Source organism: Pseudopodoces humilis, chromosome 3 (genome assembly GCF_049639895.1).
Source record: "Pseudopodoces humilis isolate 2021_Gansu_Grassland_sample_001 chromosome 3, ASM4963989v1, whole genome shotgun sequence".
NCBI lineage: Eukaryota > Metazoa > Chordata > Aves > Passeriformes > Paridae > Pseudopodoces > Pseudopodoces humilis.
The window spans coordinates 61,377,172-61,392,747 of record NC_142202.1 but is presented as its reverse complement, the minus strand read 5'-3'; the positions used below and the strand labels follow the sequence as shown (position 1 = coordinate 61,392,747).

The following is a 15,576-nucleotide window of genomic DNA, read 5'->3' as shown; positions in this document are numbered from 1 at the left end:
CTTGATTCAGGCAGCATAAAACTGGACAAACACAGCTGTCAGACAGGTGTCTTGGAATGCCCTAAGCAGGAACATAGTTTTGTGGGCAGAGCAGCTGATGACAAGAGGATCAGTGAGAAAAAGGGCACGATATGAGGATTCACACACCCTTTACTTAGTCAGCACTCTCCTCATTAGAACAGTAAGTTTTCATCTGGTAAAATCCATTATAAAATCCAGTATAAAGATTTTTAACTCGGGGTGCATTTTATAGTAAATACCAAACCAGGTTTCAGGGAAAACACATTTTTTCTCCTTATATGGTCTAGCTGTAAGTCTCAGTGAATACATTCATTGGGTGCTTATTCTGCTCCCATTTGTGAAAATTGTAAAGATGATCTAAAAATTGACCAAATATGCCCCAAGTACACAATGAATGTTCCTGAAGAAAATCCCCAGACTCTAAACTCTGAGGATTTAAATCTCAAGAAACAGTATGACTTTCTTTTGTGAGGTTAGGTCTCAAGTGCCAGCTGACATAGCTGAGAGTGAAGCTGGAGTGCTTGGGAGCAGAACTCAGCCCACAGCTGGAGGCCAGGCACCACAGCACTGCCTCCCTGCTGAAGCCAGCACAGCTGCACTACTGCACATGAAGGCAGATTCTTCAGACATTTTTTTTTTTAATCTTATCCATCAACATAGGCTATTATTCTTGTGTCTTTAATATTGCGAACTCCATGCCTCTTGCCTTGCTATGTGGACTCTTTGAAGTAAAAACAGTAAAAATAAATAAAACAATGGGCTAAATCCCAGGCTTGTGTTCCCACTTGGACAAAAGCCTACATTTCTGTCAGTGCAAGGAATTAGAAATGTGTAAGACTCAGGGGCTCATTAGGAGATAAGCACTGGACCCACCTCATAGGTCAAAGGGACACATTAAATTCATTCTAACTTGGAAAAGGTGAGACAAAGAAAACATGAAGTGAGTTGTAAAAACAGGATCATTGTTCTATATACCCTTAAGTCTAGCAGTAGAGAATTCTGCTTTTGAGGATAAGAAATTACTCAACAGAGACTGCCCCCACTGTCCCTCCTCCAGCATCAGCAGACAAAGCAACAAATGTGGCTTCTTGGCACCTGGCACAGATAAATGAGCAGGAAGACTACTGTAGGCTCCAACATATTGCTTCCACAGGAAAAGTACACTTTGTCCATATCTAGTACCAGCACTGCTTGTGTTAAAAGTTAGCACCTCAGCAAAAATGGAGCAAGGGTATTTTAAACAAGACCTTTAATAAATTTTTCTTCATCGTGGTAGACTGGAGAAAAAGCAGCGTGAGTTTCAGTATGGGCTGAATCTGATCAGATGCGCAGGACAATGGTTAATAAAATGTACTCAAGACCACTTCAGAGCATCTTTGGCTGTGCTGCACCAGCTGGGTTATGGCACACCCATCCTGCTATGGCCACAAAAGCTAGTGACAAGAAGGAAGAAGAGCAATGCTGCCACTGCAATCAACCCAACCTCACCATTAGATTCCTGAATGATGTACACCTTGGTAATCCTGGTATATACAGCTCAGGAATGGATATATATGGGAAATGGGAAGAAGGGAATACAAACTCTGACTCCTCTTACTGGAGTTGTGTGTTTCTGCAATAGGATTTAACTCAGTGGAGGAACAGAGCCAACTAAGTGTTATGTCATGTCTCTGCTCCAAGGTTACATTGGAAATCGTTGGCAGATACTTTAGATGTTTACTTTAAATAGAGCCACCGTAATTTTCCCCATAGGCAACTGCATGTGTAATGGCAAAAGTTGGGTTTGAATATCACTTCCCCTGGCATTAAATCAGAGACAGAAATGTAAGCCAATGGGAACTACGTCCCTGATACTGATGCCTTTAGAAGTCTCCTACTCACCTATCAGATTCTGGGGTGATTAAGGAGAAGGGCATGTAATACCCTGAGGTTCTGCTTGTTTTCGTAAACAACTTCTGAAGTTCATGTGCAGTTCATCTCTTTTTATAACACATATCTAGACAGCCATGTTTTTGGCAATTTTCTATTTTCCAACTGCCAGGCATATTTCTGCACTATAGCACCTGCTCTCTTTTAGTTTTGATTCTGAAGCACTGGTGACATGTGTCAACAGACACTTATTCTATCTCTCAACTGGAGCTTCAGGCATGGATATTTTTGGTTGAAAGAAATATCTCTGAGCTTGGAGAAAATGGCCATCCTAACATAATGGGAATTTTTCAGTAGCAGTAAAAGAGAATATCTATAAAGGGATTTTGTCAGGGCATTCAGAGCCAGCTCTAAACAGGAAACAAGTTTAATTGAATTTTTCTGGTTGTATTAAAGGAAAGAATGCACCTATTCCCTAAATTACACAAAAATTCATTGGAGATAGTGCCAATTTCCACAAGTGCAAAAACATCATAATTAGATCTACAGAAGCAAGATCTTTTCCTTTTGAAAGAATCCCCTGGGAACACAGGAAACAGAAATTTAATATTTCAGGGAAGTGCTAAATTAAGGCAATCTTGTGGTTCAAATTCAATGACTTTTTTCCCCTGGAACATTAATATTTTACCAGAATATTCCAAAAGAAGAACTGTGAATCTGCTAAATTTCAACTGATAGGTAACCTGGCATATCCAGCTCCTTGCCACACACAAACAAAATCTATATTCTTCTTATTTCTCTTCATGACTCTGAGCTGTACAGCAGGCAGAACCAGTGAATCAGCAGTGTTCTGTCTGTCTCTGCCCTGCCTGACTCCAGTGCAGTCCTGCTAGAGGATGCTGATGTATTCAGCTGCATTTGCTCACTTGCCTGTGAGATGGTCTTTGCTCACCAGGCCAGTTACCGAGTAGGGAGAATCTGCTCCCTTTCTTGGCAAGTGTAGTTATTGCATTTCGTAATATCAAGTTATTTCAATTTAGCAAGACATAGAACACTTATTTCTTTGGCTAGATCTTATCTTCTGGCTATGGATAAATGTCATACTCATTCTATTAGCTTTCTCAGCATCTTTTAAAGTTGTGCAATATCTGGTATGAAAGAGATCAGCAGCTCAAATCACTCCCTTCAACCTGAATGCAAAAGGATAAGAAAAATACATCTCATTTCTCACTGAGATTTCTCTGTGAGGCTTCTTACCATTCTCCTTTCTCATGAGAGATTCAAAGACTGTGGGGAGCTTCTAAAATAATTTTGTATGCTTTGGTGTGCTTTAATTTCAGATTGCTGCCTATGCAATAGCTCCCTAAATGTCCCAAAAGGTCCCAGCTTTGATTTTGCTTTGTTGATGCCTGATGGAAAGCTCCAGCTTTTACTCAAGAAAAAACACTGTGAGAAATCAATGTAGTTGTAATTGCTGTGCAGAAATTACCTCCACCTCTCATCTCCGTATTTCATTCTTGCCTTTTCTGATTTCTGAGAAACAAATCTTTCCCAATTACTTTCCAAGATTTATTCCATGTATGAATTCAGTGTATTACTACTTTAGAGTATTACTGTTACTGATACACCCTCTGTAAATCAAACCTTCTCTACTAATTTTTATTACATATGACACCAAGAAAGATATAAGCAAGTGTGGGTTAAAAACTAGGAGGCCAGAACTTCAGATCTTAGATTAAGTATGACTTTTTTTCTCTTATGGAAATTGAGTCAGTAACATTTAAGAAAACACAAATGATTGGTTTTTCCTCCACAGGAGATACTAAAGCAGAAAGAAACTGGAAAAGTCAGTCTTGTGCTAAGATCTGCTATGACAAGTTTAAGCCTCAAATGATTGTATTTTTAATGTCCAAATTGCAAATCCATGCAGAGAAAATCTCTAGTATTTCCAGCAGCTGCTGAAAAACAAAAGGTTTTTTCCAGTTACAGAAAATCACTGTGAATTATGGCTTGATCATATCTTGCCATATTAGTTTTTAATATGTGGAACTTAATTTTAGGTAACTGCATAAAGTAGAGCATCTTAGAAACTCCTCAGAATTACTTTGGGCCTGACTTTATCCTTAACTGGGGAACCAGTCAAAGCTATCAATTAATCTCACATATATTGATTATAATTTCCTTTACCCATCTCATTAACTATAAAATTATGATGATGACAACACCCCCCAGTAGAAACAGGTATTTGGATTAAATCAAGGAGTTGAGTGATTTAGCTGATCAAGGTTACTGCATCTGCAGAGTATGTTGAGGGAAAGATAGACAAAGAGAAAAATATAGGTTTTTTTAATAATGAATATTTTTACTATTTTTTTCATTCTCATAACAAAAAATTGATTGTCCCATCCCTTGATGCTCTCTGAGGATTCTCCCTCAAAATGAGGGAAATGAAGTAGCAGAACACAACCTAGGCATGGAGATGAACTGTTCTCACTGGGGAATGAATTAAGTGAACAGAGAGCTAACATGATAAAGGGAATCCTTACCTCTAGCTAGAAAAACAGCTGCTTTATTTATTACCACTCTTTACTACTGCATTATTCATGCATTATTCAACATGGAAACTGCAGGAAAAGTGTTAATTAATACACATACTTGTTCACCTTCAGAGAATTCATATTTGTGGGACTCAGTGGTTTCAACATGGGTTGAATAAAAGAGAAAAGTGAGCTCCATTGGGCATTTCAGATGAGGTTTTCATAGCGGGAGATCTACTGCTTGTTAGAGCTGCCTATGTAAGTGTGAAAGAAAAGAAATGAACCACCTGTACTCTTACTTCAGCCTCTCACAGGCAAGATAGGAATATTCAGTGACTACTGATGCATACCCATGCCCACAAGCTTCCCTCACTATGGTCACTGGCTAGCAATGGCACGGTTAGACAGGGGTCACTCAGCAAAAGAATTACCATGTCCATTCAGAACTCATGCTGAAATCTGAGGAGAGAATGTAGAGCCATGGTGGCCACAAACTGGGAAATGTTGCCTGGCAAACTCGACACCAGCCAAGGTGACTTACACCACTCCCATTAGTGCAAGCCAGACTGTAGCATGGCCATTTTTCTTAAGCACAGAGAGAATGCAGCCAGCCTCTATCTCTCAGAAGACTCCTCAGCTACTCTGATACCTTCTCCTCATGCATCTCATTCTCAGAGGCTCCAGCTCCTGGCCACAATTCCAGATATAGTGCTCTATATACCAAGCATTTTGATTTTGTCCCCTCTGTGGGCCTAATCCAAATAGTACAGTGCTGAAAACATTATCATTACAATTATGCAAAATATACATACAAACTCTGGCATAAAATTGCAGAATACACACAGAATGTGGCTTTACTATTTTTGTATGTGGCTAGAATACAAATTCATTTCCTAGTAGTGGGAAGAGTAAGTAAGTGAGTCCTCACACCCACTCCGCATATTTCTGTTTTGTTTCTGATTTGGTGCAAATCAATAAATATTAAATTGGTTCCAGTCCTTAGGAAATTTTTATGCAAAAATTATAAAATCAGACAAAGTGAAAAATTCCATTTTAAGTTTGCTTACCTGGAATACTGCGGTGAGCAGGTTTCCTATTCAACTGGGTGACTTTTTGGTATGTTTCTTTGCAGATTTTTTTTGGTTTGGCTTTGGTTTTGGCAAACAAGTAGTCTTCAGTGTTTTTACAGCAGCGGCTATTACAGAAACTATGTCTCTTGCACTTCTTTTCTTGGAGGGTGGACAAAATAAACAAACTGAAAATAACACTACAATGAACAGTAAATGATGAATGACTTACAGTACAAAAAACAGTGTAAAAAGGAAGACAAGTTTAAATATTGTTGTGTATGAAAGGGATGAAAATAATACAAGGATGAGAATAAGTAAAATGATAGGCTGGAACATCTGGGAAAGTAAATACAAAGACAAAGAGAACAGTCAATTAATGGAATAGCAAGTCCAAAGTTTAAACAAAATAAATAGTGAATCAGACTATGCTTGTGGAGGGACCAACTGCCCATCTCCCATTTACTTCAGCAGGAGTTCTGCATGGTCAAGCCCTGAAATGTCCAATTGTTAAATGTTCAATTGCTGTTATTTGTTTAAAGAAAATACTAATTAGTTTGTTTTAAATTTGTGTAAGTCCATGCAGCACTCTGCCTTTAAGCTAATGGGAGCTCTACAAGCTCAGAACTACTGCTAGATCAGGAAGTGAGCATGCTAAATGCCGTCTCTGTTTGATTTCATGCAATACATGTACAGTAATTGATTAGCTTTAAACTCACTGCGTCTGTGACTTTCTGATACAAGGAAACAAAAGACTAATTAGTCAGCATAGGAATAAGAATAGCTTTCAGCTTCACCTGGCAACTACTTCGACTGTAAACTAGCAAGACAGCACAAAGTAAATTAACACAGCAAGAGACTTACAAAACATTGGATAACTTCATTAGCAATAACAAGATATGCCAACTATAGGATTGCATGATAAGATAAGGGTAGGTAATTTTCATTTTTCATGGAAAAAGATCTTGAGTCAGCAAGGAGTTTGCTCCCCAAAACCTCTGAAACAATTCTGCACAAAAACAAACCACAACAAAGACGCTTGTTACTGCTGCATGCAAGCAGTGATTAACAGGCCTTCAACAAGATGCAATCTATTACAGCAATTACAGTGTTCACATTACTGCGTGGCTCTGTGACTCCGTAAGGTAGATCTGCATGGTTTCTTTTAATCTGTGGTTTGCCATATTCTCTACAATTTTTGAAATTTAGCATTTCCTTCCACTTAAAATTAATAAAATTTTCCTTTTATTCATTTCAAGGAACCCATCCACTAAGAAAACAATCATGTACGTTTATGAATCATGTTCATATGTACTAAAAATACTGTTTGCACTGCCTGTAGTGGCAATGAAGGCCCAACTCCGTCAACTGCAATTGCAAAGCAAAGAAAGGAGTCAAATGCTCTACCTAAAATTAGAGCATATTTTTAATTTCCAGGAGACCGGATTTATTCACTGTTCACAAACAACCCTATTGGTAGAATTTGTTTTCATATGGCCAAATGAGGATTTTAAGTAATATAAGAAACAGTGATTTTTGTCCACTGCCTAGAATAAAGAATTTCCTTTTTGTTCCATAAATCCAATTTGAGGTTTAATTTGCTTGGCAGAGCCTTTTTACCTGTAGGCCGTAATAAGTAAAAGTCTACCTGACTCACTGACAAAGGTTCATCTGCACTTCGATCGTCCGAGGACTTCGGAACTTCGAGTCGGTCGATGAAAGCCTGGAGCTCTTTCCTGAAGGCCTTCATCTGCGCGTTGATCCGGTACAGAAGCTCGTGCTCACGTATTCTGCTGCCATCGTCTTCTTCGTCCATCAGTCCAAAGAGGTCCCCGTTAGCTACATAAATTCTTGCCTCCGTGATGATGGTGCTCGTGTCAGAAATTAAGCGATCTATTGTCTTGCCCAGCCGCTCCGCTTCAGAGCGAATGTCCTTCATCTGCTGCCTGTCAGTGAAGCTTTTCTGCCACCCAGACGGCGTTGGATAAAAAGACCTCGTGGGCGTCAGGCACCGAATGTTGCGCACCTCTTCGGAGTCACTTTCCCCCCCAATGGGACCTTCCCTTTTGCGGTGAGGGGGGCGGGAGTCATCATCGCTCTCCTTTTTTCCTGCATCACTTTCCGCATCACTGTCTCTAGGGCTGCCACGGATTCCAAGATGAGAGGCCAAGTCATAGCGCTGCATGTTGGACATTAAGACTCTGTTCTCATACTGGAGCTGCATGACTTTGCCGCTCAGCTCATTGATCTGCATTCGTGCAGCTTTTAGCTCCTCCTGTAATGCTTCTGTCTTGGCATTGTCGTGGTGCCTAGAGCTCTCATGGGCCCCAGACTTGTACTTGTATTTGTTCAGCTCAGCTGTTATGCGTTTGTTTTGTTCTTCTAAATCAGCTACATTTCTCCTCAGCAATTCAGTTTCATCTTCTACTAGCTGCAAATGCTGTCGTAATTCTGACAGGGATTCATTCTGCTCACCCAGGAGTGGGTTAGTGGTCCCTGAGAAATCATCTCCTCTTAAATCATCAAGCTCTGCTTTCAGTCCTCTATTTTCTACTTCTAGTTCCACTATTTTCCTCCCGAGAATGTTAGCTTCCTCCTCCACAAGCCTCAATCGAAGCTTGAGTTCAGCTTCTCTTGTAGTAGGTGGCCCACCTGCTTCACCTTTTGGCAAGGGGCTGTCCAAATCCCCATAAAATGATCTGTATTTTTGCAGCTCATGTTCAAATCTGTCTTTCTCTTTATCAATTTTAGCCATTTTCTTCCTCATCAAGGCTGCTTCTTCTTTGACAAACTGTAGCTGGCATTTCAGGTCTTCATTGTCATCCTTAGGAAAAAAAAAAAGCAGTATTTGAAGAAACCTGAAGTCAAACCTAAAGTGGATTTCCTTAGCTTACAGAAATAACAGTCACAGGTACAGACACTAAGATATTTTCCTGCAATATTTTTTTCACAGATCAATAAATTAAAGAGGGGAAAATACTATTTTACTTGTGACTAAAATTTGCACAGTCCCCAGAAATATCTTGGGGGATGGGAAAAGGGGAGCTTGTAAAAAACCTCATCTTTTCTATGCTTGCAACATTATCAGACTTAACAGTGTTCAAAAATCCTGAAGTCGGCACAAATAGAGCCCATAAATCTTGTTTCACTGCTGCTGCCATTTACTTTGCCTAAAATACAGGGTAGGTGAAAGCTGGTAGGTTCTGTTGCAGCACCAAGTTTGTTTAGGTGGTCCTTGAGATTAATGGTGTCTGACTGTGGATCTGGGGTAAAAGCTCTTCCATTTCACAGCATACAGGAATGCAAAGGGCAAAGCAAAAAGCAAGCCAAGTGCAGATATGTAAACCATGTATCCCATTCCCATAGTTCCCTGAAGTCTCCACATAAGAATCGAGGCTACAGCTACTGCAACATACCTCTGTTGGTGTCTGCTGTGACTTTTTTTCTGATTTTGGTGGGTCTTTGCTTCCTCTCCTTTTCAGTAATTGCTGCAATTACAACAAAAGGACATGCACTGAATTTTTCAAAAGGTATACTAAAGATGTATATCATTTGTATACCATTAATTTAAAAATATAGCAAATCAAATGCAATTATAAAAGAATTAATTTCTTGTAATTTTTGAGATACCAAATACAGAGGAAAGATGACATTGCCCAAAAATGAAACAGCAATGGCACACAAGTAAGGTTTTAGTTTAATCAGTCTGTTACCTTTTTTATTCAACACACTTTAAGACTAGTGCATTATGAAAACACATGACAAGAGTGGTAAGAAAACAGGCATCCCAAGTGGTAACTTAGAGGTGAGAAAACTGAGACAAGCAGTGAAACCCAGCCTGCCCATTCAATATTAACCCTGGTGGGCCCAGGGCACTTTAAAAAAGCCTCGGTCTTAGACTTTGTGGTGGGACAGCTCCAAAAACAGTGTCACTGAGATCTGTGGCTGACTCCAGTGTACACCTACAAGCACAGCTTTCTCTGTGTCCCCCCCTCAGGCTTCAAGCTTGCACTGTACTGCAGTCACACCTCCTTACCTGTACACTGGGGACAAACTCACACATAGCTCTGGTCACTAGGTTTGTTCTGTTCTCAGATCATATTCAAATAAATGCCATTTAAAACTGCTTGCACTACAAAGTTCTAAAGAGAAACAAATCATACCAGCTCAAGAACAGAAACACACAAACACAGGTCTGCACCACCATATGAGATTCTTTGGTGTCCTCTCATATGCTAAGTAGCCCATGAGAGTAGAAAATAAACTCCTCCTTTCAGAGCAGGATGCACTGGGATTGAAGCCAGCTAGTGTATCCAGGAAAAATGTTGTAGCTGCTGACAGCAGAAACCTTGTTATGGAAAAGCAGCAGCAGTGGAAAACAATTGCTAGCATCCGACTGGCAACATTCAATGCTCATCATCAAGAAAGCAGCAGGAGGAGGCAAGTAAATGAGAGAATATGTCAATACATAACACCCCACTTGCAGCTGTTCCCAGTTTTTGTGTTCCCCAGGTAAAATGTAGTCCCCAAGGCAGGACAGTGATATAACCACCACCATCTTCCTCTGAGATTATTCTCTGATAGAAAAATCCTTCAAGAGACATACATTTCCCTGCACCAGCTGGGGCAGAATCCAGCTCTATCAAAAAGCCATCCAGTTCTATAGACTGGGAATTAAAATGCATTCATAATCCTCAAGAAACACAGTACAGTGAATGGGTACACTGCACATAACAATCCTGTGCACCATTTGGCTGCTGGTACTAATCATCCTCTTTCTTCTGCAGATTAACTCCATTAAAAATTCCTACACTCAGAGACTGCTCACTCAAAAGAAAAAGTTAATGCCATAGAAACATTCACGTGTATATCAAATTTTTATGTCTCTTGCAGAAACATTGAATGCTCTCAGTAGACCAAACCATAAAACAAATCAAAGATCATAGCTAGAGAGCTGGATAGCTGTAAAACACAGGCTTCTAATGGAATCCAGAAAAGACATGAAAATAATTCAATTAACCTATTTTTCCCTTTAAGTATAAACCCAGCAACTTTGGGATCCAGTCTACAAACAAAATTATTCTTTTTCAGAGTCACCCACAAGTTATCCTGTTGTAGAACTGGTACATGGATTTTTGGAAGGGTTGTTTTGCTGTTTTCTTTTAGAATTGGCAGGTTTATAAAGCCCTAAACTTTCAAAGGAGTAGGTTCCTCCTCTATATCACCATTAATTATACCACTATGTATTACCACTTTGAAAAAACCCTTTTCAAATCAGTTTACACTGCAAACTTTTCCTTGCCCCATATTTATGCCAATACCACCCATTAATGATAATAATAATTAAATAAATAAATAAATAAATAAATAAATAAATAAATAAAATATGCTATAGTTAAACTATATTTTTGCTTTATTACCTAAATGCCTTTTGTTCACCCCGTTGAGCTCAGCATCTCTTCAAAAACAATGAAGTTCTGAAATGCTGGGCTGAAACATCTTTTGTACCCTACAAAAGATATCTTAGAAGATAAAAGAAAAACTACTTTTCTAGGTTTGATGTCAAAGGAAAAACCCCTGTTTTTCTCCTCTATTGCTCTATTTTTTGGTGTTCCTTTTAGCAGTCAGGATAGTAATATTCTAATTACAACAGTAGTTGTGGCTATGTAATGATTAGGCACTCTATTCTATTCTGCTCTCCTTAAATTACAACCAACCCTCCCAGAGCTTGTACTGTTCGCCAACAAAATCTCAGCATTTAGCAAAAATTTTATAGCAGAAAGCACTGAAGAATATGCACAATTCAATTAGCAGGATGATGTGGGTAAGCAGATTAGGCCCAGCTGGGCCTAAATTGGTATGATCTCTTTTCATATGAAAAACACTGTGAGACAATTTCTGATCACTGGAGGTTAACATCCCACACATCTCAGCTGACAGATAATATCCTCACAATCACAGTGTCCCACAACAGCATGTCAGGGCACTGAGGCAATGGCAGTATTGCACTAAACAAAGAATCCCGCATATCAAGAAGAATATTCTGCCATAAATATTATTTTTTTGTTATAAATACTAAATTTTCAAGAGTTTCTTCCAGATGTGCATTTCACAGTTTACAGTGGCTACTCTTTCTATCAGTTCTCTCAAGCCTTGTACTACTGCAGTCTTCCAGTTCAATTTTCAACATGAAAAAATGTATCGCTGCTAATGAAATAAGCAATGAAATTCATTGCAGCAAAACGGAAAAGGGAAAAAGATGTTCAAACTAACACATGGCAGAACCAAAAAATAGCAGCTCAGACTCCTGCTTGCAAATCTTCATACCAAACCCGAGACTGGACATTACTAAAATTGTCTGCACATTGCTTGTCACTAAAAGCCACCTCTGCTGCTTTCTCCACTGTAGCAAAAAAATCTGCCCCTCCTGTGCTAGAATTGGTTTTCTAGCACAGAGTTTATTGTGAAGGACAGTTTGTGGGCTCAGATAGTTTTTTCCCTAATAATAATTAAAAAATCCTATTCAGAAGTGTCTACAGCCGAGATAAGGCTGCAGATAATGTTTGTTTTAGATGCAAACCAGATCTCACACAAAGGGCAATTCTGCTGCGGTGCTCAGCAGCATCAATTCTCCAGTGACCTTCACTGGAGTTTGTCCAATGTCTTGCTGGAGATGCTAAGCACTTCTCAAGATGGCATAATCCTTCTCTTGCCAGCCCTAAACTGCAAGCCAAATGTGCAGTCCTAACATCACCTGTCATGCTCAGTGCTTCTCAGGTGGAAAGAGACGTGAAATCTACTCTGAGAAAAACACAATGCAGAGATAACTGCATCAACTCCATGGAGGCAGAAAGCTGTACTATGAGCTCAAATTCTTCCTACCTGGTTCTAAGCTAAAATAAGTATCTCAGCAATTAATAATCCTTAAGCAAAACCTACCAAGATTTTTCAAGATGCTTAGGTCTGATTATTTCAAGCCTGATCTAGAGGTATATTATCTAAAAATTGTGGTAGGCAACCTTGGGAGGAATTCCTGACACATCAAGGGATTTATGCATGCACAGGCCCTATAACAGCCTTTATGCCTCCTCAAAGAACAGGGTAAAGGGTGTGCAGCTCCTTGAATCTACCACAGCTACCACAAACCTTCTCATCTGCACAAAACTCTGCTGTACTTGGCTATGGTTAGCTGACCCCCAACTGCTGTGACACATCTGCAGAGCATTCAAAAATGAGAGTAAGCCTAACACCATGTTTACAGTCTTGAAAAGCTGATGAATACTGAACAATTTTTGGGCTGCACAAACTTGCCTCTGTGTGGCACAGAGTGACTATGACCAGGGAAATGTAAATTTACCCTAAACCTCTCTATTTTCCCTATAATCAATATGGCTGTGTAAGTCATGGAGCTGAATCAAAACAGGCACAAGAGAGATATTTTAGTTTTCTGCTGCTGGACCTAATGTAAAAACTAAATTGACACTATCCATGTTGGCAAATTGAAAATTTATATTCTCCAACAAAAAAAAAAAAAAAAAATCTTTGTTTTTAAAATTTCTTCCTTATTCTGCAACTCTTAGTGCAATTTGCCAGCAATTTCCAAGCTCAAGATGCTGGCTTTGTCTGTCATTGGCACAAGTACACAGAATGATAAAATAATTCACTCCTTCCGCCACCATTCTAGAGCAGGAGAGGTCTTGAGTATTTCTGTATTCTACTTGCTTTGCAAAATTAAGTCACAAATGAAAAAGCAGAGGTTAAATGAGATACAAAAGGTACAGCCTACTTGTCTACAAAGCAAACACTAAGCATATCCCCATTAGCTGTACCAACACTCTCTTCATATTTAAACTGGTTTATTTCAAAACACTGCTGAGGAGCAATACAAAATGAAAATGATCTTTACTACTTCACTAGAGAGAAAAATAGTTCTCATGTAGTTGAATGACTTCATATTGAAAAAAGAGGAGCTGACCTCCAATATTTGTACTATTTCATTTGCATTTATTTAGGAGTTATTTCAATTATCACTTTCAGATCCTTTACCATTATTTATAAATTAATTAAGAAAAATATAAAGAAGGGGAAAATATATGCAATATTTGCACTTTATCTAGAGAAGCCTTTTGCAGTTTGAACTAAAAACCGCGTTGTTAGAGCATATCATAGGAACTCTTGTGGTATAACTAGGTAAAAGCATTCTTTGCAGTGAGTAACTGAAGCAGCATATTTATGCTCCCATTACATTTGCTTCCTTCTTTTCCTTATTAAAAAAAAATGACAGAAGATGAAAGCTGCCTTTTCAAAGCTCTCACTACATCTCGGTCAAATAGCTGTCTAAACTGATACTTTGCTTTCTGTGATTACACACTCCTTCATCCACCAGGATATCACAAAACAGTGAATGCAATTTCTCTGAGGAGGAAGAGGTCTTCTGCCATTTGAACCTTTCAAAACATGGAAGAGCTAGACATGGTTATTTCCCCAATGCTATCCAACTAGGCTTTGTTATAGATGCAGAAATCACAATCATCTTACACTTGGCTCCCTAATCCTGAAATGCAAAAGATCTCAGAACATCATGAATAATTTGAAGTGCAAGTTCAGGAATAGGTTATTGTACTGCATACTGATGCTGGTTAAACTTTTCCTAGGGCTTCCTAAGTTGGTGTTTATTTGCCAGTTCTGCTATTTGTATGTTCTGAGAAAAGATATTCAGTCTTTTTGTCAGGGTTTGCACAATTCCTAGTATAATGCACTGCTCCAACCTTTACCTGGGACTGACAGATGGCACGTCAACACATTAAAACCACTACCACATAACAACAGCAATAATCACAGCACAGATATGTATATTATGAATTAAATACATATGAGATTTCATCAAATGCAAAGTGTTTTTTTCTCACACCTAGTACCACATGTGGAGTTCTTCAGTCTTCTTAAGAGGATATCTCAGGAGAGATTTCAAACAGATTTTCATGAGAATCAGAAAGTGCCAGCAACCGGATTAGGTTCATTGCCTTGGTTACAAAATGCATATGTATTAACCAAAGTGCAGCTACAATATCCCAACAAAAAGGGTCTGTGTCAAAATGAAAAATAGTGGGAAGGAGAATCGGAATGATTCTGCACATAGTGTACACTGCTCATTAGAAATGTATAGAGAAGCCTGTTCTGCAAATCTGTGGGTTGATCACACTTGTCCATTGGTGTTCATGCTCATTTGATACTCAAGAGTTGCATTAAATGCACAGACAACACTTACAGTCCCTCACCTGGATTCACAGGGTGGGATGGCATCAAACACAGGCACATTCATGTGCATCTGTAGGTGCACAGCAGAGAAAGGAGCCTTGACGCTCACCCTTTGAGACTGTGCACTTCTGACAACTTCCAGTTATGGGAACATCTCACAAAAATTCAGATTATAGAGTAAATTTGAAAAGATGCAAAAATTGAAGATGAATTCAGGTAGGAAAAAATCTGAAATCGGCATTTGGTCTGGAAGCCTGAGCAGTGACTAGAAGATTTTCTGTTAACAGGGGAAAGAAATCCATCTCTTACTTCTCAGCAATCACTACTCTGTCCTCTGACTTTAAAGAGGAGTCTTCTGTTACTCTTGGTCTCTTCTTTTGTCTGTGTTTACTTGGGGAAGCTCTTTTGCAAAGCTAACTCTTTGTAAATTGGCTGAAAAATATTTTCTGCAATATAACATATGGGGAAGTTTCAAAGGTGTTTGGAAAGTTTGGTCATTGAAAACAGAGGGTCAGACTCTGCAGTGCTCTGAAGTTATGCCAGTGTGATCCAGACACAAATTAAACACATTTTGATGAGCAGCTCATCTAAAGAAGGAGCTCTAGAAAAAATAAAACATGGAGCTGAAGAGCTGAAACGGAAGGAAGGTGTTTTATAAGTTTGGACAGCCCCACCTTTCTTTTCTCATTCTGGTACCAGTCTGACCTGACATAACCTAAGCCTGAACCCAATACTTTTCCTGATATTTCAACAATGCGAAGATGGAGATGGGGGAGGGAGGATACTTCAGCCCTTGCTAGAGCAGAGTGTCCAGCTGCTTCACT

General features: G+C 39.1%; 1 protein-coding gene across 3 annotated transcripts in view; it reads right to left on the bottom strand.

The window, feature by feature from the left end:
* MTCL3 (MTCL family member 3) overlaps positions 1 to 15,576 on the bottom strand; it is a 35,045-nt gene that overhangs the window by 1,319 nt on the left and 18,150 nt on the right. Inside the window, exons 4-7 of one of the 3 annotated variants that reach the window (XM_088053079.1) lie at positions 8,911 to 8,982; positions 7,143 to 8,318; positions 6,214 to 6,228; positions 5,495 to 5,833 (exon numbers count right to left, since the gene is read on the bottom strand). In XM_088053079.1, the coding sequence (XP_087909205.1) occupies positions 5,723 to 5,833; positions 6,214 to 6,228; positions 7,143 to 8,318; positions 8,911 to 8,982 (1,374 nt within the window). In that variant the 3' untranslated portion in view covers positions 5,495 to 5,722. Of the gene's footprint in view, positions 1 to 5,494; positions 5,834 to 6,213; positions 6,229 to 7,004; positions 8,319 to 8,910; positions 8,983 to 15,576 lie in introns of those variants that run through there. The other 2 variants (XM_088053078.1, XM_088053077.1) reach the window with 2 other exon arrangements.